The sequence below is a fragment of the Grampus griseus genome, assembly GCF_964374135.1.
Source record: "Grampus griseus genome assembly, chromosome: 7".
In the NCBI taxonomy this organism is placed as follows: Eukaryota; Metazoa; Chordata; class Mammalia; order Artiodactyla; family Delphinidae; genus Grampus; species Grampus griseus.
The window spans coordinates 55441859-55467264 of record NC_139001.1 but is presented as its reverse complement, the minus strand read 5'-3'; the positions used below and the strand labels follow the sequence as shown (position 1 = coordinate 55467264).

General features: G+C 35.4%; 1 protein-coding gene across 1 annotated transcript in view; it reads left to right on the top strand.

Moving 5' to 3' along the window:
- AGPS (alkylglycerone phosphate synthase) overlaps nt 1-25406 on the top strand; it is a 137637-nt gene that overhangs the window by 23938 nt on the left and 88293 nt on the right. The window contains exons 2-5 of the mRNA XM_082658479.1: nt 11998-12087; nt 20834-20924; nt 22760-22880; nt 22976-23050. Of these exons, the coding sequence (XP_082514605.1) occupies nt 11998-12087; nt 20834-20924; nt 22760-22880; nt 22976-23050 (377 nt within the window). The remainder of the gene's footprint in view (nt 1-11997; nt 12088-20833; nt 20925-22759; nt 22881-22975; nt 23051-25406) is intronic.

Genomic DNA, 25406 nt, shown 5'->3' with positions numbered 1-25406 from the left:
CCTCTCACTATTGTGGCCTCTCCCGTTGCGGAGCACAGGCTCTGGACACGCAGGCTCAGCGGCCATGGCTCACGGGCCCAGCCGCTCTGCAGCATGTGGGATCTTCCCGGACCGGGACACGAACCTGTGTCCCCTGCATCGGCAGGCAGACTCTCAACCACTGCGCCACCAGGGAAGCCCTCAGCTTCAATTTTTTTAGATAAAATAAGCTAGTAGGAAGATTGTTTCATTTATAAGTAGTTTTTGGTAGCATATCTTTTCAGGGAAATATTCATTTTATTTAGCAGATCTTGGTATCTTTCTCATCACTTTTATTTTTTACTTCACTTTTGTGGTTTCCTTTGGATTATTTGGGTCTTAAAGTAATTAAACACATTACCAGATAATGAGGATTCTAATTAACACCAAAAACTCCTGGAAAGATCAAAAAAAAATTTTTTTTAAACTTCTACAGATTATAATACATATGGAATTAATTTGAATTTAACTGATACTGAGCTTTGTTAGTAGAAATCCAGCATTGGGGCTTAAGTTTCATACTTCAGTTTTTATTTTTCAAAAGCTCTGAGATCATACGATCTTTTTCTCATTGTTTAAATTAGAAAATATAGATAACAGTTTGGTTTTTTATCTGAACTGAGCAGTGAAGTATCTTGTATTAGAATTTTGATTTTTGGAATTATATTGGAAAAATATATATTTTTTAGTTTTCAGCTAGCTGAACTTTTTTTATTGCTAACCCCAAATAAAAGTAGCTCAAAGCATATTTTCCTTTTCTTTATTTCCCATTGAAAACTATCATGATTAGAAATAGTAATGATAGTAACTATGCATTTATATCGGGATGCTTGCAACATGTAATAGTGCTTAGAAAAATATTGATGTGATGAAGAAGAGGTTCCTTTAAATCACTAGTAGAAGAACAGTAATCTGACTTAATCTAGTTTGTACAGAGACTTAAAAATGAAAATTTCCCATTTTAAGAATAAAGAAAGGAACTCTCTGGTTTTGATAAAGATAATGTTAAATCTAAAATTTCAGTTAAAAATTGTGCAAAAATCAGCACTGGGAAATGCAGAATACTGAGTATGTATAGCATGGGAGAATACTGCCACCTTGTGTACGTGTGGTGCTATTTTAATGTCTCCTTTTTCTTTTGTTATGCTAGCTAATACAATGTGCTTTTTCACTATTTAATACTGTGGTCAGATGTGTAAATGTGTAAAACATGGACTTGTGTGTGTGTGTGTGTAGTAAAATCAATCCAGCTTTTCTTGTTTCTTGGAGGGGGGCAGGGGAGTCTTATATCTTGAAGACATTAAATTTGTAGTTAGCGCTAAGAATTGGAAAGTGTGAGAGATCGATCAGTTTGGTTAGTTGATTTCTGTGGATAGTTGAGAATTGAATTCTTTTGTTTGAATCTTATGGAAAGTTGGTGATTCTTTGATCATTCTTCATTGCGGTGCTTGTAGTGCTTTGGAATCATTATGCTTAATGGCAGAATTCATTATCCTATAGATAAAGGGAGTACAAAGCATTGGGTATCCTAATACAACCAGATTCCTTGATTCTTAAATGTTTTCCTTTAGGTCAAGTGCAGAAGAATGACTATAATAATAACATGTAATAGTGCTTAGAAAAATATTAATGTGATGAAGAAGAGATTCCTTTAAATCATTTTAACTACCTGAGAGCATGACTTAGTGGGTTTCGAATATTACCTTTCTGAAGAGAAAGAATGACAAGACTGGGAGTTCACTTTCTGATGCTCACAACTAACTTAGCGCTGTAATCATGAGTATTTCTCTAGGCACACATTTTTTCATCTGAAAAATGAGCAGTTGAACTGGATGGTTTCTAAGGACCTTTTTAGTTTTAGAATTCTATGACCGTGTAAAGTTTTACTCTAATTTTTAAAATGTTAATGCTATAAAATGCCCTTCAGTGTACTCATTACATTCTTCTATATAAGAAGTTATTTTAAAGTTTAATGTAATCACATAGTTAAGTTTAACTGTCATAGAAAATATTAGTAATTTGAAGGGATACATGTATATAAAAGTTTAAAACCAGAAGCCTAGGAAATTTGCCTACGTTTTATTTAATGTGTGGGGTACTTTGAAAATAACAGAAGATTGGTTTGGGGGTAATCTAGATTTTAATTACATACTACTTAAGCAACATAACATTGTTTTTTTGAGGCACAAATGCATTACAAATGCCCGTATTTCAACTTCTGGGAAGCCTCCAAAAGTTGGTATAAATATGGTAAGGCCTATATCATAGGCAGAATTTTCTGATTGAGATGAAAAGAAAGAAAAAAGGTACCTTAGCCTACAGTTATAAACTTGGAGGTTCTTTAAGATATTACCCAACTGAAAATTTAAGTTCCAGAGTCTTGAGTATGTAAATCTCTTCATTTTTCAGTATACAGCAGCAGATATTTCCTGCTTATTACCTTGATTCATTTTTCTCATGAAATGTTAAGAGTGAACACATGTAATCACGTTTACTATGAGGCCATCTGGGAATAATTTTTTAAAATTCTAAGCATAATTTTAAGGAAAATGATTCTCATTGTTAAGCTGTATAAACCTGCCAGATTCAGCATCTGTACTGAAATAATTTCCCATGCTTAGTGATTGTAATACCAAGGCAAAATGACTATATTGGTGTTTTTGCATTTATTTTGTATAATATGAAACTACTCTTTTATAGAGTACAGACTTCATGACAAATGTTTAAATTCACTAATAAAATTCATTGTATATACAAAAATGTATGCACATATTATAAAGTATTAAGTAAGGATGTTAAATGTACATATTCTCATGTAAATTATTATGGAAACATAATAAAAATAAAATATTAAGTAAATTATATTCATAAAATTGAAGAGAATATAATCAAGAAAAAAGCAAAGTGGACAATAACCTAATCTGTTTTTACAAAGTATAAACTTAAGAAAACAAGTGCAGGCCTCTATAAAAACCCAAAAGGACGGGGTTTGGAGAACTTCTAGGTCAGTGAACACGTGGAGATTTGGTCAGAGTTTTGGGCCTGGAGAGGGCATGGATGCTCTGTGCCCCTCCCCCATGCCTTGCCTTATGCATCTCTACCATTGGATGTTCATCTGTATCCTTTATCATAACTTGTAATAAACTGCTAAATGAAAAAGAGGACAGCAATAATAACAACAACAGAGAAACATTCTGCATGATAAGAAGCCATCTCTTGGCTGGCAACGACCCAAATATTCTACCCCTGGGAAGCCTGTTTTGCATTTGCAGCAAGGGGGCATTGAGGTAACAGTACACTACAAGCCAGAGGGAGCGGGGAGGGAAGTTTAGGAGTTGAGGAAAGAAGATTAAAGAGCATGAGGAGATCTCAAGAGACCAGTGGAATAAAGGCCTTTTGCATATGAAGATCAGGTGACAAGTTAACTGGCTACCAGCCTCCAAAGCAATACGCTTTTTCATGCCTTGTGGCTCACAGGGTCTTGGTGCTCCGGCCGGGTGTCAGGCCTGAGCCTCTGCGGTGGGAGAGCCAAGTTCAGGACAGTGGTCCACCAGAGACCTCCTGGCCCCCTGTAATATCAAACAGTGAAAGCTTTCCCAGAGATCTCCATCTCAACACTAAGACCCAGCTCCACTCAAAGACCAGCAAGCTACAGTGCTGGACACCCTATGCCAAACAGTTAGCAAGACAGGAACACAACCCTACCCATTAGCAGAAAGGCTGCCTAAAATCATAATAAGTTTAGAGACACCCTAACACACAACACCGGATGTGGTGCTGCCCACCAGAAGGACAAGATCCAGCTTCATCCACCAGAACACAGCCACCAGTCCCCTCCACCAGGAAGCCTACACAACCTACTGGACCAACCTTACCCACTGGGGGCAGACACCAAAAACAACGGGAACTGCGAACCTGCAGCCTGCGAAAAGGAGACCCCAAACACAGTAAGTTAAGCAAAATGAGAAGACAGAGAAATACACAGCAGATGAAGGAGCAAGCCCACCAGACCAAACAAATGAAGAGGAAATAAGCAGTCTACATGAAAAAGAATTCAGAGAAATGATAGTAAAGATGATCCAAAATCTTGGAAATAGAATGGAGAAAATACAAAAAATGTTTAACAAGGACCTCAAAGAACTAAAGAGCAAACAAACAATGATGAACAACACAATAAATGAAATTAAAAATTCTCTAGAAGGAATCAATAGCAGAATAACTGAGGCAGAAGAAGGGAGAAGTGACCTGGAAGATAAAATAGTGGAAATAACTACCACAAAGCAGAATAAAGAAAAAAGAATGAAAAGAATTGAGGACAGTCTCAGAGACCTCTGGGACAACATTAAATGCACCAACATTCGAATTATAGAGGTCCCAGAAGAAGAAGAGAGAAAAAAAAGGGACTGAGAAAATATTTGAAAAGATTATAGTTGAAAACTTCCCTAATATAGTAAAGGAAATAGTCAATCAAGTCCAGGAAGTGCAGAGTCCCATACAGGATAAATCCAAGGAGAAACATGCCAAGACACATATTAATCAAACTATCAAAAATTAAACACAAAGGAGGGCTTCCCTGGTGGCGCAGTGGTTGAGAGTCCGCCTGCTGATGCAGGGGACACGGGTTCATGCCCCAGTCCGGGAAGATCCCACATGCAGCGGAGCGGCTGCGCCCATGAGCCATGGCCGCTGAGCTTGCATGTCCGGAGGCTGTGCTCCACAACGGGAGAGGCCACAACAGTGAGAGGCCCGCGTACCGCAAAAAACAAAAAACAAAAACACAAAGGAAAAATATTAAAAGCAGCAAGGGAAAAGCAACAAATAACATACAAGGGAGTCCCCAAGGTTAACAGCTGATCTTTCAGGAGAAACTCTGCAAGCCAGAAGGGAGTGGCAGGACATATTTAAAGTGATGAAAGGGAAAAACCTACAACCAAGATTACTCTACCCAGCAAGGATCTCATTCAGATTCGATGGAGAAATTAAAACCTTTACAGAAAAGCAAAAGCTAAGAGAATCCAGCACCACCAAACCAGCTTTACACAAATGCTAAAGGAACTTCTCTAAGTGGGAAACACAAGAGAAGGAAAAGACCTTCAATAACAAACTCAAAACAATTAACAAAATGGTAACAGGAACATACATATGGATAATTACCTTAAATGTAAATGGATTAAACGCTCCAACCAAAAGACATGGACTGGTTGAATAGATACAAAAACAAGACCCATATATATGCTGCCTACAAGACACCCACTTCAGACCTAGGGACACATACAGACTGAAAGTGAGGGGATGGAAAAAGATATTCCATGCAAATGGAAATCAAAAGCTGGAGTAGCAATTCTCATATCAGACAAAATAGACTTTAAAATAAAGACTATAACAAGAGACAAAGAAGGACACTACATAATGATGAAGGGATCAATACAAGAAGATATAACAATTGTAAATATGCACCCAACATAGGAGCACCTCAATACATAAGGCAAATGCTACCAGCCATAAAAGGGGAAATCGACAGTAACACAATCATAGTAGGGGATTTTAACACCCCACTTTCACCAATGGACAGATCATCCAAAATGAAAATAAGGAAACACAAGCTTTAAATGACACATTAAACAAGATGGACTTAATTGATACTTACAGGACATTGCATCCAAAAACAACAGAATACACTTTCTTCTCGAGTGCTCATGGAACGTTCTCCAGGATAGATCATTTCTTGGATCACAAATGAAGCCTTGATAAATTTAAGAAAATTGAAATCGTATCAAGTATCTTTTCTGACCGCAACGTTATGAGACTAGATATCAATTACAGGAAAAAATCTGTAAAAAATACAAACACATGGAGGCTAAACAGTACACTATGGGATGCAGCAAAAGCAGTTCTAAGAGGGAAGTTTATAGCAGTACAGTCCTACCTCAAGAAACAGGAAACATCTTAAATAAACAACCTAACCTTACACCTAAAGCAATTAGAGAAAGAAGAACAAAAAACCCCCAAAGTTAGCAGAAGTAAAGAAATCATAAAGATCAGAGCAGAAACAAATGAAAAAGAAATGAAGGCAATGATAGCAAAGATCAATAAAACTAAAAGCTGGTTCTTTGAGAAGATAAACAAAATTGATAAACCATTAGCCAGACTCATCAAGAAAAAAAGGGAGAAGACTCAAATCAATAGAATTAGAAATGAAAAAGGAGAAGTAACAACAGACACTGCAGAAATACAAAGGATCATGAGAGATTACTACAAGCACCTATATGCCAATAAAATGGAGAACGTGGAAGAAATGGACAAATCTTTAGAAAAGCACAACCTTCCGAGACTGAACCAGGAAAAAATAGAAAATATAAACAGACCAATCAGAAGCACTGAAATAGATACTGTGATAAAAAATCTTCCAAAAAAAAAAAGCCCCAGGACCAGATGGCTTCACAGGTGAGTTCTATCAAATATTTAAAGAAGAGCTGACACCCATCCTTCTCAAACTCTTCCAAAATATAGCAGAGGGAGGAACACTCCCAAATTCATTCTACGAGGCCACCGTCACCCTGATACCAAAACCAGACAAAGATGTCACAAAGAAAGAAAACTACAGGCCAATATCACTGATGAACATAGATGCAAAAATCCTCAACAAAACACTAGCAAACAGAATCCAACAGCATTTAAAAGGATCATACATCATGATCAAGTGGGATTTATCCCAGGAATGCAGGGATTCTTCAATATATGCAAATCAGTCAATGTGATACACCATATTAACAAATTACAGGAGAAAATCCATATGATCATCTCAATAGATGCAGAAAGAGCTTTTGACAAAATTCAACACCCATTTATGATAAAGACCCTCCAGAAAGTAGGCAGAGAGGGAACTCACCTCAACATAATAAAGGCCATATATGACAAACCCACAGCCAACGTCTTTCTCAGTGGTGAAAAACTGAAATCATTTCCACTAAGATCAGGAACAAGACAAGGTTGCCCACTCTCACCACTATTATTCAACATAGTTTTGGAAGTTTTAGCCACAGCAGTCATAGGAGAAAAAGAAATAAAAGGAATCCAAATTGGAAAAGAAGAAGTAAAGTTGTCACTGTTTGCAGATGACATGACACTGTACATAGAGAATCCCAAAGATGCTACCAGAAAACTACTAGAGCTAATCATGAACTTGGTAAAGTAGCAGGATACAAATTTAATGCACAGAAATCTCTTGCATTCCTATACACTAATGATTGAAAAATCTGAAAGAGAAATTAAGGAAACACTCCCATTTACCATTACAACAAAAAGAATAAAATACCTAGGAATAAACCTACCTAAGGAGACAAAAGACCTGTATGCAGAAAACTATAAGACACGAATGAAAGAAATTAATGACGATATAAACAGATGGAGAGATATACCATGTTCTTGTATTGGAAGAATCAACATTGTGAAAATGACTGTACTACCCAAAGCAATCTACAGATTCAGTGCAATCCCTATCAAACTACCCGTGGCATTTTTCACAGAAGTAGAACAAAAACTTTCACAGTTTGTATGTAAACACAAAAGACCCCAAGAAAGAAACACAAAGCTAGAGGAATCAGGCTCCCTGACTTCAGACTATACTACAAATCTACAGTAATCCAGACAGTATGGTACTGGCACAAATACAGAAATATAGATCAATGGAACAGGAGAGAAAGCCCAGAGATAAACCCATGCACATATGGTCACCTTATCTTTGATAAAGGAGGTAAGAGTATACAATGGGCACAGTGTATACTTTTTTTTTGTTTTTTTAAATTAATTGATTTATTTATGGCTGTGTTGGGTCTTTGTTGCTGTGCGTGGGCTTTTTCTAGTTGTGGCGAATGGGGGCTACTCTTTGTTGTGGTACACGGGCTTCTCATTGTGGTGGCTTCTCTTTGTTGTGGAGCACGGGCTCGAGATGTGTGGGCTCAGTAGTTGTGGCTTGCAGGCTCTAGAGCAAGGGGTCAGTAGTTGTGGTGTAGAACTTAGTTGCTCTGCGGCATGTGGGATCTTCCTGGACCAGGGCCCGAACCCGTATCCCCTGCATTGGCAGGCGGATTCTTAACCACTGTGTCTCCAGTATACAATGGAGAACAGACAGCCTCTTCCGTAAGTGGTGCTGGGGAAACTGGACAGCTGCATGTAAAAGAATGAAGTTAGAACACTGCCTAACACCATACACAAAAATAATCTCAAAATGGATTAAAGACCTAAATGTAAGGCCAGAGACTATAAAACTCTTAGAGGAAAACATAGGCAGAACACTCTATGACATAAATCACAGCAAGATCCTTTTTGACCCACCTCCTAGAGAAATGGAAATAAAAACAAAAATAAACAAATGGGATTTAATGAAGCTTAAAAACTTTTGCACAGCAAAGGAAATCATAAACAAGACCAAAAGAAAACCCTCAGAATGGGAGAAAATATTTGCAAATGAAGCAACTGACAAAGGATTAATCTCCAAAATATACAAGCAGCTCATGCAGCTCAATATCAATAAAACAAACAACCCAATCCAAAAATGGGCAGAAGACCTAAATAGACATTTTTCCAAAGAACATATACAGATGGCCAACAAACACATGAAAGGATGCTCAACATCACTAATCATTAGAGAAATGTAAATCAAAAGTACAATAATGTATCACCTCACACCAGTCAGAATGGCCATCATCAAAAAATCTGCAAACAGTGAATGCTGGAGAGGGTGTTGAGAAAAGGGAACCCTGTTGCACTGTTGGTGGGAATGTAAATTGATACAGCCACTATGGAGAGCAGTATGGAGGTTCCTTAAAAAACTAAAAATAGAACTACCATACGACCCAGCAATCCCATTACTGGGCATATACCTTGAGAAAACCATAATTCAAAAAGAGTCATGTACCACAATGTTCATTGCAGCTCCATTTACAATAGCCAGGACATGGATGCAACCTAAGTGTCCCATCTACAGATGAATGGATAAAGAAGATGTGGCACATATATACAATGGAGTATTACTCAGCTATAAAAAGAAACGAAACTGAGTTATTTGTAGTGAGGTGGATGGGCCTAGAGTCTGTCATACTGAGTGAAGTAAGTGAGAAAGAGAAAAACATACCATATGCTAACACATATATATGGAATCTAAAAAAAAATAAAGGTTCTAATGAACCTAGGGGCAGGACAGGATTAAAGACACAGACATAGAGAATGGACTTGAGGACACGGGGAGAGGGAAGGGTTAGCTGGGAAGAAGTGAGATAGTAGCATTGACATATATACACTACCAAATGTAAAATAGGTAGCTAGTGGGAAGCAGCCGCATAGCAAAGGAAGATCAGCTCAGTGCTTTGTGTCCAGCTAAAGGGGTGGGATAGGGAGTAGGGAGTACAGAGACACAAGAGGGAGGAGATATGGGGATATATGTATATATATAGCTGATTCACTTTGTTATACAGCAGCAAGTAACACAGCATTGTAATTCAATTATACTCCAATAAAGATGTGGGAAAAAAAATAAAACAAGTGGATTAGTGGCATGTCATTAGTCATGAGATTTTTCTGTAGAGATTTTTTCCAAAAGCTGTCTTTCAAAACCTCCCTCTATAGTGAGGTAGAATTGTGAAATAAGAAGAAAATATTGACTGATAGCTTATAACAGGCTCATCTACAAATCTAATCTCTGGATTTGTTACTCTTTAAGATGTTTTTGAGGGCTTCCCTGGTGGCTCAGTTGTTTAGAATCTGCCTGCCAATGCAGGGGTTACGAGTTCAATCCCTGGTCGGGGAAGATCCTACATGCGGCAGAGCAACTAAGCCCGTGTGCCACAACTACTCTGCCCGTGCGTCACAAATACTGAAGCCTGCACGCCCTAGAGCCCGTGCTGCACAAAAAGAGAAGCCACCGCAGTGAGAAGCCTGTGCACTGCAACGAAGAGTAGCCCCCGCTCACCACAACTAGAGAAAGCCCACACGCAGCAACAAAGACCCAATGCGGCAATAAATAAATAAATAGATCAATCGATCGATCAAGATGTATTTGAACAATATGTTTTTGTACAGGAAATATAGTTTTTATTGTTAGCAAACTCTAATTTTAAAGAGAGCATTCCTAGTTTCTTTTTAATTTTATGTATAGATGGGTATTTCATTACATAATTAATGACTGTATTTGGTTCATTTGTATCGTGTTAGTGTTCTACTTGTTTGAAAAGCCCTTGAACTGGAAGAAGATTTATGGTTGTAATAAAAAATTTGCTTGCTGGTCAGTAGTCATTTTCTTCCTTGAGAATTATGGAGAATTAGAACACTTTTTATTTTTTATTTATTCAGTTGTTTCTTTGGCTGTGTTGGGTCTTCGTTGCTGCACGTGGGCTTTCTCTGGTTGAGGCGAGCAGGGACTACTCTTCATTGCGGTGCGTGGGCTTCTCACTGTGGTGGCTTCTCTTGCTGAACTCTGGCTCTAGGCATGAGGGCTTCAGTAGTTGTGGCACGTGGGCTCAGTAGTTGTGGCTCACAGGCTCTAGAGCACAGGCTCAGTAGTTTTGGCGCACGGACTTAGTTGCTCCGTGGCATGTGGGATCTTCCCGGACCCGGGCATGAACCCGTGTCCCCTGCATCAGCAGGCGGACTCTCAACTGCTGCGCCACCAGGGAAGCCCTGGCAGGTGGATTTTTAACCACTCTGCCACCAGGGAATCCCTGGAACACTTTTTAATAGTACATCTTTGTTTATTTTGAAATTTCGTTAAAAAATTGAGGTAAAATTGACGTGTAACATTATACTAGTTTTAGGTGTACAGCTTAGTGATTCTAATTTGTGTATATTGTGAATTTTTCACCATAATAAGTCTAGTTAACATTCATCAGCACACATAGTTACAGAGTTCTTCTTTATGATGTATTTTCAAGTATTTTCATCATAAACTACAGTCATTGAATTTGCAGTAAGAAGATTCACCATCAGTTTATTTCAGTGGCCCAAGTATACTAGGGCACCATGCTAAAGTATGTATTAAATGCTGACACAGTAGTTCGGTGTGGTTGCTTATTGTGTTCTGCATGCGTCCAAACCAATCTAATTCTTTTGTAATATGTAAAATTGAATGAGTGAGTGATTGATTTTGATGAAAACGATTTTTAAAACTATGAAATACTGGCATTTTGGAAATTAAAGATAACATTGTTTTGGAACATTGAAAACTGGTATGGTCATTAACTGTTATGTTAATGTTAATACGTAGATCAAGGTAGTTGTTGGCATTTACATGGAAGTTAAAGGATTTAGAATGTTTGTAAACCCAGTGTTCAGATTTTTAATCTACTTTATTGAAAGTGCCTGCTACTGGTAGTGTCAATGCTAGTGAACCTACTTTGTAAATTGGTCTTTTTCATTCTAGTGGAAGATTAATAATTGCGATTTTTCTAATATATGAAAAAACTTGTTTCCTGTTAAGTGAATTTTTTTTCCAGTTTTATTTATTTATTTATTTATTTATTTTTTAAACATCTTTATTGGGGTATAATTTTTTTTTTTAAACATCTTTATTGGGGTATAATTGCTTTACAATGGTGTGTTAGTTTCTGCTTTACTGTTCAGTGAATTTTATTTTAGTTGCAAAATATTTTAGGCTGTCATATAATATAAACTCAGTAACATGCAAAATGAAGCATGTTTGTACTCTAAGAATATTTTTCTCCTTCTTCTTCCTTTTTCCTTTGAATGCATTAAATTTAGTGGTTGTAGCCCTTTGTGAAGCAGGTGCTGCTCATCAGAGTGATTCTATATTTAGAAATATTAATGTATAGACATTTTAATATATATTCATTTTATTTAAAGCAACATAATATTAGTGGAATAAGGTCTTCTGTTAAATGATTGTGAAAGTTAATAGTCAATGATACAGTGTTCAGTTTTGAGATGTTTAGTATAGATCTCATTTATGTGTATTTTTCTGCTTATTAGGCAAGAAGTTATGAAATGGAATGGATGGGGATATAATGATTCCAGGTTCTTCTTCAATAAGAAAGGACAAGTTGAGTTGACTGGGAAAAGGTAACTTTTTTTCTTTGTTTTATTCCTTTTATTTCTCTTTCTCTGAAAAATCTTAAACGTAAATATAATGTTAAATAATAGACATACATAAAAAATAGAATAATAGAATGACTCCCCCCTTGATTTAAAAGTTATTAACATTTTGCCATAATTGCTTTTCTTTTTCTGTTATGTATCAAATTCTGACATTGTCATGTCACTTCTAAATATTTATATATGTATCCCTTAAAAAATAAGGACCTAATATAACCAATCATATAATACTATTATCATACTCCCCCAAATAACAGAAATTTTATATCTGATTATTCACATTCACATTTCTCTGTCTAAATAATATCATTCTATAGTTAGTTTGAATAGGATCCAAAAAGGTTTGCAGTTACCCACTATCTAATCCGCATGACATTGGCTTGTTCAAAGTAACTCTTTGTTTAAGACTGGAAGTATAATTTTGGTTGGGTTATTATGGAAGGTGAACATTATGGAAGGTCCTTGTGAATATAAATAGTATTTTTAAAATTAGTTTTCTGAGGTATATTAGAGAAGAAGTGATGAAGAGAGCAGTCATTTGTGTGGTAACTTTCACATTCTGAAATATTTTTGGTAATAATGTTGATACGAATTCTAAAGAATATTTGTATTGTTACTGTTCCAGATGTAGACAGAATTGTAAAATGAGTTCTTAATTGATTTTAAGTAACACTGATCCTGCTGAAGCTGGTGTTTTGGGTTTGTCTATTGAATTTTGATATAACTTGGAAGGACAGTGAGTACAAATACAAAATTTTTAAATGTGGCTCTAAAAATAAATTAAAAATTGAGACTAGGTAAAAATTGGATTAGGTATATCATGAATCTGTTCCAGTATTTCACTTTGACTTCATATCTATTGGGCATTAATATACTTGTTTTTAAAACAAGTATATGGTATATCAGTATACTGAAATACCAGCAAGAAAAGTTTTCTTTGGAGAAATTCTTTTTCTTTACAACATAACCATTCCATTTTTGTTTTTAACTTAAACGTACTTCGTACCTGAAAAAAAACCTCAGGAATGGTAATTAGTAACTAATTTTAATGAAGGTGTGAAGGTGTACAATTTACATTTGCTTTTTAATAGGAAAAATAATTATCTGCATTCTCATTCCCATTCTTTAGTGTGACTGGACAGCATGTTGGTGGAGGCTTAGTTGAGAAATTGTGTAATTCAGGTAGAAGGAATTTCTAATTAAAATTAAATTTACCAGTGTTTTAAACATTGAGTGTTTTATGTTTTAAATAGAATAATGTCTAATACAGTAGAAACTTGTCATGTAGAGATTGGCTTTACAGAATCTTCAGGGGGGAAAAAGTGAATCTTCTGAACTTAGAAAACCAACTTTCTCTCTTCTTAGATACTGTCTTCGTTTCTCTCTTTCTCTCTCTCTGGACCTTGAAGTTATAGCATCTTTGTTTTATGTGAGGGGGCAAATAGGCACTTGTGCACTGTGCCATTGAAAGCATAAGATACCTACTGTCTTCTGTAGGGTACTGTAGGCTATGGATTTGTTTATGTTAGCAGTGTATGTGTGTGAAGTGAATGATTAGTCATAGGAAGTGTCACAATTATTTATACCTTAGTGTATGAACCCTTATACCATGGGTTTAGAATCTGGCTCTTATTTTGGGTGTTCTGGCACTTGGCTTGCCAATTTTCCCAGAGAGGATCAGATTGTAGGTGGCTGATACATGTGTGACACTCATAAGATACTAAAAGAAAATTAGAACCCCAGTGTGTTCACTTATGATTACATTATTTCTTTTTTAGGATGTAGAACACTTGTTAATGCCCTTCCTGATATTAAGATATGTAGAAAATAAAATTTGTAATTTATATATTGTTTGGAGAGCATAAATTCAGAGCAAAGGGAATTCAGTGGTCTTGAGAGAGATTTTTATCCAGGTTGTAGTAGAATTCGAGAATTTTTCCATTGACTTTAGACTTTGGAAGATTACTGCTGCTGCCCCTACAACCAGAATGGATTTCTTAAAGGCCTCATTTCTTTGCACTGTTGACTGCCGAGTCCAAGTCCAGTGGGGGAGAGGGGAAGAGAACAAGGGTACGTCTGACTGGCAGAGCCTGCAAGGGTAACCTTTGCTTCCTACTGAATTATCCATTATCCAGAGGGTAATTCTGCAAACACAGAATTGGAATTTAAATGTTCTAGGATTAAATATGTTATACATAAACTATTTAATAACTGAAACCAAATAACTAAATAATATTCACTTCTCATTTTGGTGCTTCCAGAAGCACCATTATCTTGCCACAGACAGGATAATAAACTGAATTGAATTGGATCATAGCTTTCTCTATATCTAGTCTAGTTTCCTAGGGCTAATGATTGAATTAGTAGATTTCTCTGATTTTTTTTTATCAGAAAACATTTAGAAATATTATTTAAGATAATAATAGCTATTACTTACTGAGCTCCTACTGAGTTATCTTAAAATAACCCTAAGTGGGTAGTGATATGTTGTTAGAAATAATCAGGAGATTGAGGATGAGAGAGGTTAAGTAGCTTACTTGAGGTCAGCTGTGCAGTGGGAAATTGTGATTAAAAAACAAGTGTTTTAAGCTTCATTTTTGTGCTCGTTCTATTATACTGTGCTAATGAGGTACCATACTCATCCATTGTATTGATTTTATTCTCTTTCCAGTCTCTGGAAGCACTTTACAGGAGCCTTCTACACTCTATACACCGGTACAGTAGAGTTAGTCATATTGTAAAAAGTTAACCTATGACAAAAGTTCCTATTGCTCCAGAGGAACATGAAGGGCAGAAGCATAAGAAGGTTGTGATATTCCTAAAAGAGAAAATGGAATTTGTGACTAGAAAGGATGAGTACAAGAAAACAATATGAATTCACCATGTTGTATAAATAATATTAGATTTTAAGGCCAGTTTTTGAAATTCTTTGTAAAGACTTTCTATTCCAGCATTGTAGTGGACTGAACAAATATAGACCCTTTGCCCTCTATAACCAGGTAGAAAACATGGATAAAATACTACAAGAAAGAAATAATAACAGAGCTGGAAAGAAAGAAAGGGAAATCCTTAGGTGCCAGAAACTAAGAGTGACTCTCAGTGAAAATTTATGGGGGGGTTCCCCTATTTTTGATCCACGGAACATTGAAAAGGTAGAAAATTTTTATGAGTAAATGTGGTTGGTTGTCTGTATATATTTTGGGGAGGGTAACTTTGGCATTTCAAACCCAACCGTTAAATTAGAAGCAGTTATAAGCTATTAACAGATGTCAGGGAAAAATCATAAGTTTTTCCCTGAGCACAGTCTGTTTTCTGAACAGACTTGTAATTTGTCAGTTTATAAATCCCTAGGTTTATAATCTTGCAATTCTTATTCCTCCTAGATATAGATGAATTGAGTCCTCCTAGGTTTAAGCAGCAGAAGGCAGTACTTCAGAGCTAATGCTATATAGATTTCTATAAATTAAAAATTTTGAAAAGTGTCATTATTCTTTGACTTTAAAAGCATTATACATTAGTTGGTGTTTTCAAGGCACAAGTTAGTGGTTAGGTAGAGAGAATTTGTTTGGGTTTGTTGTACTTTGTATTTTCAGTGGCATAATTTTTAAAGTTTTACCTCCTATAAAAAGCTATTAAATTGGTTAGCAATTGTGGAACTCACTGAGAATAGATGGTTGCATCTACTAATATTTTGCTGCCTCTGTGCACTGCCCCAGAGTGAGAGTCACCTTGTCTTTAGTCACCTTAAATCCTGATGTGCACTTGCTTCTTGGGTATTTATGTCCACAGAGTTTTCTTTCCATTATACAGTGATTTCATTGGTTTTGAAAGTTTGCTCTGGTTCTGTATCTTCTACAATATAGTCTACTTTGATCTTAAGAAAAGGTGGTAAATTGACCTCACCTTATATTTTACAACAAAAACCATTTCTTAAAGTTCTCAAACCAGTCTTCAGTTGTGGTAAAGATCTATTCAGTGGTCACCCTGTTTCAACAGTTCGTATGGGCATTTGGCTTTCTGGTAGAAGTTGCATGTTTCCTGCCCATATGTTCACCATACAAATTAAATGTCTTTGTAGCTTTGACTAAACGAGGTTGTAAGTTTCTTAAGAACAGGAGTCATATTGTAGTACCAATTCTGTGTGTCCTGCAATGCTTAGTACAGTCTTATGAGTGTTAAATAAATGCTTATTTATAGTTCTGGATGTAAATCCAAATTATTTTGCTGTAAGAATCAAGTCATTCCAAAGCTGTTTCTTATGTTAAATACCTCTAATTCCTTTAACTTTATGTTTCTTTTCCATTCATTTACTTTTTTGATTTCAGAGTTTTCTCCTTTACCTCATGATATTTTATGAGATTTTGGGGGCCCTTGGCAGTATGCTAGGCTTTATGATTATTAAGTCAAGCTTCTTTTACTGTTTTTCAAATCCCAGGGCATTAGGTGCAAGAAAAAGTGCAATTGAAAAGCTTTCATTCTTACGTGGAACTCTTTTTGAACTGTGTTAAGTTTTATGCGGGAATTATAGATAATGGAGCAAAGTCTTAAATCCAAGTTTCTGCCAAATAAGATATTTCTTCAGAGTCTGAAATATTGTGCATTCAGATGTAGAAGTATATTCTAGTTATCTTAATGGTAGGATGTAGGTTTTTTGCACATGACAGTAATACCAACCTTGTATCTCTTGGTTCAAGTGTCTTGAAGGGGGGTTGCCTTTTTATTTTATGGGTAATGTTACTTGTGAATTAAGGGATTCACAAAGGTCCTAATATTATCCTTCCGTGAATATTAAGAGTCTCCTATATATGACAGAGACCCAAAGTAATTGTATGGTTAAAATATAAGGGCCCAGGATTAAAACCTAATATTTCCAAATTGGCCTTTTTGTAGGACATTATAACACGTAGTAGCATATGTGTTATAACCAATTTCCCAGAATTTATACTTTTACTGTCAGGTAAGATGAAGAAAATTTTATATGCTGAATGTCTTAAGTTGTTTTAGCTGTGAGTCTTATACTTTCTTTCATTCCAATTTCTTTAAATTTATGAAAAAGGTATTATTATATAATACTTTAAATATTCCATTTCAGTTTGAATGTTAGCACTTGTGATTTTATAATATAAAAAAGAGGAACTCGTTGAATAAAACATACTTGTTTATTTTTTTCATTCCACTATTATTTTTGTTTTGCTAACCTTTATGTAAAGATTTATTTGAGAATTTTAGATGATATTTTTGTTACATAATATGAAGTCATCATAAGAGGTGACATCCTTTCAGCCAATGCCGTGTAACTTAAAATTACATGACAAAATGAGTGGTTTTTGTCACTTCCAATTAAAAATTCCTTTGGATAGGGCACACCACTGGCTCCTTTAATATTGAATTCTGTATTATAAACATATATTTAATTTCAGTACAGAATTTATATATTACACACTGATTCCCGCCCCCCCCCCTTTGGCTATCTTTGTGAAGTCAAAGTAAACTTCTGAGGCTAGTTGCTAAAAGCTTTTGCAGTTATTCAAGCTCTGATGAAATGAGTGGGAAATAATCTTGAGCAAAAGCATTACACTTTGAACATTTTATTTTATTTTATTTTATTTTATTTTGGCTGTGTTGGGTCTTCGTTACTGTTCATGGGCTTTCTGTAGTTGTGGCGAGTGGGGGCTACTCTTTGTTGAGGTGTGCGGGCTTCTCATTGTGGTGGCTTCTCGTTGCGGAGCACGGGTTCTAGGTGCGCAGGCTTCAGTACCTGTGGCACGTGGGCTCAGTAGTTGTGGCTCATGGGCTCCAGAGCACAGGCTCAATAATTGTGGCGCACAAGCTTAGTTGCTCCGCAACATGTGGGATCTTCCCGGACCAGGGCTCGAACCTGTGTCCCCTGAATTGGCAGGCAGATTCTTAACCACTGGGCCGCCAGGGAAGTCCCTTGAACATTTTGAATAACTTGTACAACATAGATGTTAAGATCAATATATAGTCTATTCTGGTTTGTTTTCGGTATTGGTTTAATTGTTCTTTGATCTGGAATAGATAGTGACTACTAGAGTATCTCTTCTTTTCTTCATTTAAACACACACTTTTCTCCATTAAACACAAAAATAAAAATAGCTTTGAGGACTTAAATGGCCATCTTGGAAAAAAATTACTTCTGACCTTACTTCATACCAAATACAGAGATCAATTCCAGATAGGTTATAGACGTAAATACATAAGCTAAAACTATAAAATTGCTAGAAGAATATACAGAATGTCTTTCTGAATTTGAGGTAGGCAAAAAGCAGAGAACTAAAAGCATTAATATAAGGAAAAAGTGAATCAGCATTAAAATATAGAACTTCTTTTCATCAAACGACTCCTTTAAGGGCTTCCCTGGTGGCGCAGTGGTTGAGAGTCAGCCTGCCGATGCAGGGGATGCGGGTTCGTGCCCCGGTCCAGGAAGATCCCACATGCCGCGGAGCGGCTGGGCCCTAGTGAGCCATGGCCGCTGAGCCTGCGCGTCTGGAGCCCGTGCTCCGCAACGGGAGAGGCCACAACAGTGAGAGGCCCGTGTACCGCAAAAAAAAAAAAAAAAAAGACTCCTTTAAGAGAGTGAAAAGACAAATCACAGAGTGAGAGAAAATATTTAATACATACATCCTTGATTTCAGAATATATAGAGAATTCTTATACATCAATAAAAACATAATAATAATAAATGAGTAAAAATGAACTGGCATTGAAAACAGGATATCTAAATGGACAATAGATATATGAATAGAAGTCCAATTTCTTGAGTAATCAGTGAAATTCAAATTAATATTGTCAAGAGATTACCAATAGAATGTCTCATAATGAAAATAACTACAATACCAGGTATGGAGAGGATGTGGAACAAGTAGAACTCTTTATACATTGCTGGTTAACATCTTGGAAAGCTATCTGCCAGCACCTCCTAAAGCTAAACATATGCATAGACTGTGGCCTAGGAGCTCCACCCTAGTTATATAGCTATCTGAAACATGTGATATGTGATCTTCAGAAAACAAGTTCAAGAACGTCCCTACACATACCAAAAACTGTAAACAACTCTATTTTCTGTCACCAATACAATGGATAAAGTAATTATGCTATACTCACACAGCGGAATTAAGCCATGGAAATGAATGAACTGCAACTACGTACACAAACATAGATGACTCTCACAAATATAATATTGAACAAAAGAAAGCAGACACAAAAAGTACATTTTATATGATTTCATTTATATAAAGTTAACAAGACAGTTGTTCCTTTGGTGTGGGGAAAGGTGATAATGCCTGGAAAGGGGCAAGGAGGGGGATATTTCTGGGGTGCTGGTAATGTTCTATTTCTGGATCTGCATGCTGATTACATGGGAGGTTTACTTTGTAAAAATTCATTCAGCTATACACTTACTTTTTGTATGCATGTTATACTTCAATGTTTTGTAAATAAAATATTTATAAAATTAAACAAAGATAAAACAGCCATAATATAGTATAGTTTTATTTGGCTGTTCTGTCATCATGGCAGGGAGAGGGAAGTAGAGAAGTTGCAAGAACATCATAGTGAAAAAAATTACCGAATATAGCTACCGTGATTTTATAAATATTCATTAATAAAGAATTTTAGAATAATGATCTCACTTGGAATGATGGTAAGGAAAGAATCAGACTAGAGGCAGCATCATATAGTATTTAAGAGCACAGACTTATTTATTACTTATTTAACCTTATTTATTTATTTATTTTTTGTGGTATGTGGGCCTCTCACTGTTGTGGCCTCTCCCGTTGCGGAGCACAGGCTCTGGACGCACAGGCTCAGTGGCCATGGCTTACGGGCCCAGCCGCTCCGCGGCATGTGGGATCCTCCCAGACTGGGGCACAAACCCATGTCCCCTACATCAGCAGGCGGACTCTCAACCACTGTGCCACCAGGGAAGCCCCATCTTGGGGTTCTTATTGATTGCCTTTTCTCTTGATTATGGATCACACTTTCTTGTTTGTTTATGTCTGGTAATTTTGAAATGTATCTTGGACATTGTTGATGATATGTTGTAGAAACTCTGGATTCTGTTACATTCTTCTGAAGAGGCTTTTTTTTTTTTTTTAAACCAAGCAATTAACTTGACTCATCTCAAGTTTCCTTCTTTGGTGGTGAGCAGCTGAATAATCTGTTCCATTCTTTTAAGCTTAGCTGGGCTGCTTAGTGTGTCTGCTCCATACATGTGTAATTCAAGATCAGCCAGACATTTGGACAGAGTTTATACATAGGTCCCTCTGACTGACTCCTGGATTTGTGTGGTTTTTCTGTACTCTTCCCAGATGCTGTGTTCACTGTGAACACTGTCCTCTTTTTCTTTCAGCCAGGAAGACTGTAGGTTTTCTGCATTCTTCTTTCTTTCTGTGGTACTAGCTGGGGCTTTCCCTCAGGCTAAAGCCTGTTTAAAAAATAAAACAAAACTGGAAACTCATATAGGGCTGTTTTCTTCTTACTCCCTTACCACCTATTTTTGCCTGGTTTGGGGCTATCTATACTGCCCTCAAATAGTTGGGTTTTGTTTGTTTTGTTTTTGTCCAGAGCTTATCATTATATGTGGGAGGGTTGGTTCGATAGGAACAACTTGACCATTACTAGAAATAGAATCTAAGATTTGAACTTAAGTGAAGATACTTTACTCTAACGTTTTACATTCTTTGTACCTTAGGTATCCTCTTAGTGGCATGGTTTTGCCAACTTTTAAAGAGTGGATCCAAAATACCCTTGGAGTAAGTCTGGAGCATAAAACTACCTCTAAAGTAAGCAAATAAGAATGATTAATAATATTCTTAACTGAGTGTGTGTGTGTTTAATCCCAAATTAATTAGACTTATCTTAGTAATTTGTTATAGTTATTTAATATATTTGTTATTTTTTTTGTTAAGAAGTTTACTAGTCATATTAGCCTTGTTAGGCTTTCTAGGGGTGATTTTTTAAAAAAAATTTTTTTAGCATCACAGATATAGAGCCTAATCTCAGCATTTATCTGAGATTTATCTGGCAAATCTGTAATCCTCTCTGAGCCTCAGAGTTGTAACTGTCTGTCCTGTGTTTCACAAGTGAAGTTCAAATGAATGAATTCTGTGAGAGAACTTTGTTACAAAAATATAAGTTGCTGTTATTTTTAGGTTTTGTAATGAACTGACAGTAATCTAGAATTAATATAGAATAATTTAAAATAAAAATATAATGTTACATTTATTAACAAAACATTTAGAATATTTGAAGATTGAAAAAAGTGAAGTAAAAGTTTGATTAAGATGTGAGTGATAGAGAATTTTAGTTTGCTCATGTGGTATCACTTTTCTGACGGGGGTGGTTAGAATCCTTTAGACTATATACGTATTAAACTAATGAAATAGTTAACATTTCTTTATATAATCTTTATTATTTATTAGTATTATTCGCTATGGCATGGTATTCTGCGTCCTTCTAACTGAGTATAACTTGCATAAGTGGAGGGACTATGGCTTACACTGTATTATCCACTATATCCAATATATTATTAAAGACTGTAGGTATTCAGTGGGTGCTTGTTTGGTTTATTTATAAATCCACAGTTACATTTTATTCTAGTATTAAATTAGGCTAAACAGCTAATTTCTATCCCTCTCAAACCAAATTCTTTTAACTTTTCTTTAAAGATCTCTTCTATTTCCTTTTTTGACTATTTGTGATTACTTTTTTGACACTGATGCAATCTATATACCATATTCAGAAATTTCACCAGTTTTACATGCACTTCTTTTTTCTGTTTTGAGCCCTTTCAGTTTTCAATAACTTGACAAAATAGTAATCTGTATGATGGTATCTGTATGATGGTGATAATCTCATTTAACAGATGAAGAAGGCAAGGCTTGCAGAACTTGGGTGACTTGCCCAATGTCACATAGCTTTAAAGTTGAAGATTTACTTTTCAAGTTACCTGTTAGTTGAAATTAAGTATCAAGTTTATGATTATGTTGTGAGTTTTAAAGCACTCCTGTAAAAATGGGTTTATTACTTATTGGGAGGCTTTTTGCTGATCATTTAAAAATAATAAAAGGAAATGATAAATTTTATCTACAGGTGAAAATGTAGTTAATGCAAAAGTTAACTATCTTTCCCCCAGTGTCCCTAGTCTAAAATCGAAGATTTGAGACTTTGCTATCTTCCTTGTTCTTAATTGTAATCTTTATTTTTATTTTATTTTATTTATTTATTTTTTGACCATGCCGCACGGCATGTGGGATCTTAGTTCCCTGACCTGGGATGGAACCCTGGCCGCCTGCGGTGGAAGCAGGGATTCTTAACCACTGGACCGCCAGGGCAGTCCCCTTAATTGTAATCTTTAGAAATAATGAAAAGGAAGGCCATAGAAGCAAAAGAGAAAACATAGGCTTTTATAACTTATGTTACAGAATGTGATTAACCAGAGCATTTGTAATTGGTTACTGTCACAGAGTTGGTTTCCATATGTATTATTTGTTATTTTCCTATGCCTCTGTCCTAATTTGGATGTAAAAATTTACATTTTGTAGTCACTCTCTGTAACATAGGTATTCAAATTTTATTTTCTAAAAATAAGTCAGAGAAAACCAATTTTATTTTCTAGGCATCCTTAAATCCTAGTGATACACCTCCTTCTATTGTAAATGAAGATTTTCTTCATGACCTTAAAGAAGTTAATATTTCATATTCACAAGAAGCAGATGATCGAGTATTTAGAGCTCATGGTAAGCAACTTTATATAAGTGCTATTTATTTTTAATTTGTAAATTTCCTATAATTTAAGATGTTTTTGCATTTTCTTTTTTAAACCTCAAAATAGGTCATTGTCTTCATGAGATATTTTTGCTCAGGGAAGGAATGTTTCAGCGAATTCCTGATATAGTTTTATGGCCAAGTAAGTTCTTGTTTTTCTTTGTATTATTAATTAAGTATTGTTAAATTTTAAGTAAATTTAGTATTGGAGAGACGTACTTTTAAACATATGAACTATAAAAAATATAGATCACTATATTTTTAGAGTTTTCTAAAGGTCACATCATTCTTAATATGATCATCCTGAATGGTTGGTTTTAATGATTAATTTTGTTGATGATTAAGTCTTCATTTAGTATGTACATATCCTTTTGTGAGGTCAGTAGAAAAATGTATTTTGGGCTAATTTGAAAGCTTAATGAAATTATTATCAGTCAATTATATATTTAGATGTATAGAAACTCTTAACGTAACTGATTACTGCAACCAATAATAGTAGTTTGTTGATGTTAACTTGTGGGCTAAAAAATATGGTATTCAAATGATGAATAAGATGAATAACAACTTGATGAACAAGTTGTTTAATATGGATATTGTCTTTGATATAAATAATTAAATTTTGAGAAATTAATTTCATTTAGGGATTTGGCTTGAGATGGAGGATGGATGAGCTTTCTGTTATTGTTTTGCTCTTGCTGATGCTTAGGCACTATATTTATATATATGGTTTTTATATCCACGTTTTGTAGCAGAAACTTTAAAGCAGAATACAGGTATACTGCTCCTTACCGTCTATAATTACCTTTTAAGAAGTTCTATTGATCTTCCAATCCTTTTTTCTCTTCAGATTCCATAAAAGGATTATATAGAGTGTTTTATTTTTCAAAAAATTGCCTCATTCATGGACTCTCAGTTCTTAGATGTGATCCTTTTCCTTTGCAGGGAATATCTGAGGGAAAAATCCTACTTGAATTTGGGGATAGGAAGGAGGGTGACATATATAGGGAGAAAACAATCTATCTGAATAGTGTATTGGTGCCCAAATCAAGTCTAAAATTTTGTTCTGTTGAATCTTCCAGTATAAGAACTTCTTGGAAATAGTTTGTTTCCCAACAGGTTGTCAGTTCCCTGAGGCCTTTATTTAACTTTAATGTAAATTTCCTTTTGGTAATAAAGTTCAGGTTTTTCTTTGCATGAGGGTAAGTTTTGAGACAATATGGCAATTTGAGACAATGTGGTATTCCATAGAGTGGAGGTGGCTTTCTCATCTTACAGTTTAAATAGCTACACACCATATCTGTATATATACATATGTACACATACCTAGGAAGTCTATCGTTGTGGATGTCTTTAAGTCTGTCTGTAATTGGAGTCTGAATTCTACGTGTTGCTTTAATATGATGTCTAGGGCTTATCTAAGAGTAAGAACTTGTAATATATGTAACTTTCCTGATTTGGAGTCATACTTAAACCAGGAATTGTCACCATTGTGACCTGTACACAGTGTAGCTATTTCTACCTTTCATTTAGTTTGGACAAGTAGTTAGTTACTTATACATTGTATGTTGTCTGTGGTAAGTATACTTATAAAAATAAAGTCTCCTTTAGAAGTACTTCACTTATTCAATTTCTGCATTATTTTCAGCAGTCTAAATATCAAAACTTTAGGTCTGTGAAAATATGTGCTAAGTACTGTTCTAGGTATTGAAGATAAGACACTGAACAAAACACAAATCCCTATTCTTAGGTGCTATACAATTAAGTGGGGGCGGGAGGAGATGGAACAATAAACAAATATTTAATGTAGCAAAGGGTGGTAAATGTTATAAAGAAAAACAAGGCACAGTAAAAAGATAGAGAATAAATAGGGTGGGTGGTGGGATGAGGGAGTGCTGTGTCAAATAACATTGTAAAGGAAAGCTTCCGATTTGGTGACAATCCTTGAAATAGTTTTGCCTTGTTAAAGGTTTTTAACAGACATCTTTGGGTATTTTATTATTAATGAACTAGTATTCCATTTATTGAAAATTTTTACCACAGATAGTAAGCTTTATAGGCTTAATCTGAAAGCCTAAAAATGGATTTTTATTAAATTTGGAATGATGCAAATGACATATTCCTAGCTTTAAGAAAACCTGGGAAATGATAATCATAACTTTTATAGAACAGTATTTTTACTTTCATAAATGGATATTAATTTATATATTTTCATTTGTATCCTTATTTCCCTTTCAGGTCCTAAGCAAGTGATACTCAATTTTTGCATGGTTTCCTTGCTTCAAATCTCTTTTTCCTCCATGCCATCCCATAATTTATCAGGAGATTGATCTTTCTAAAACACTCTCTTTGCCATGTTGTTCCCCTCCTTAATTCCCTTTTGCTAGTCATATTGAGTCTTAGCACCTCTTGCTTGGTGTTTAAAATCTTCTGCCTTCAGATTTTTAATACTTACTTTACTTTTACACTGAAAAGTACCCTTTGGTGTGTACAGTAGAAAG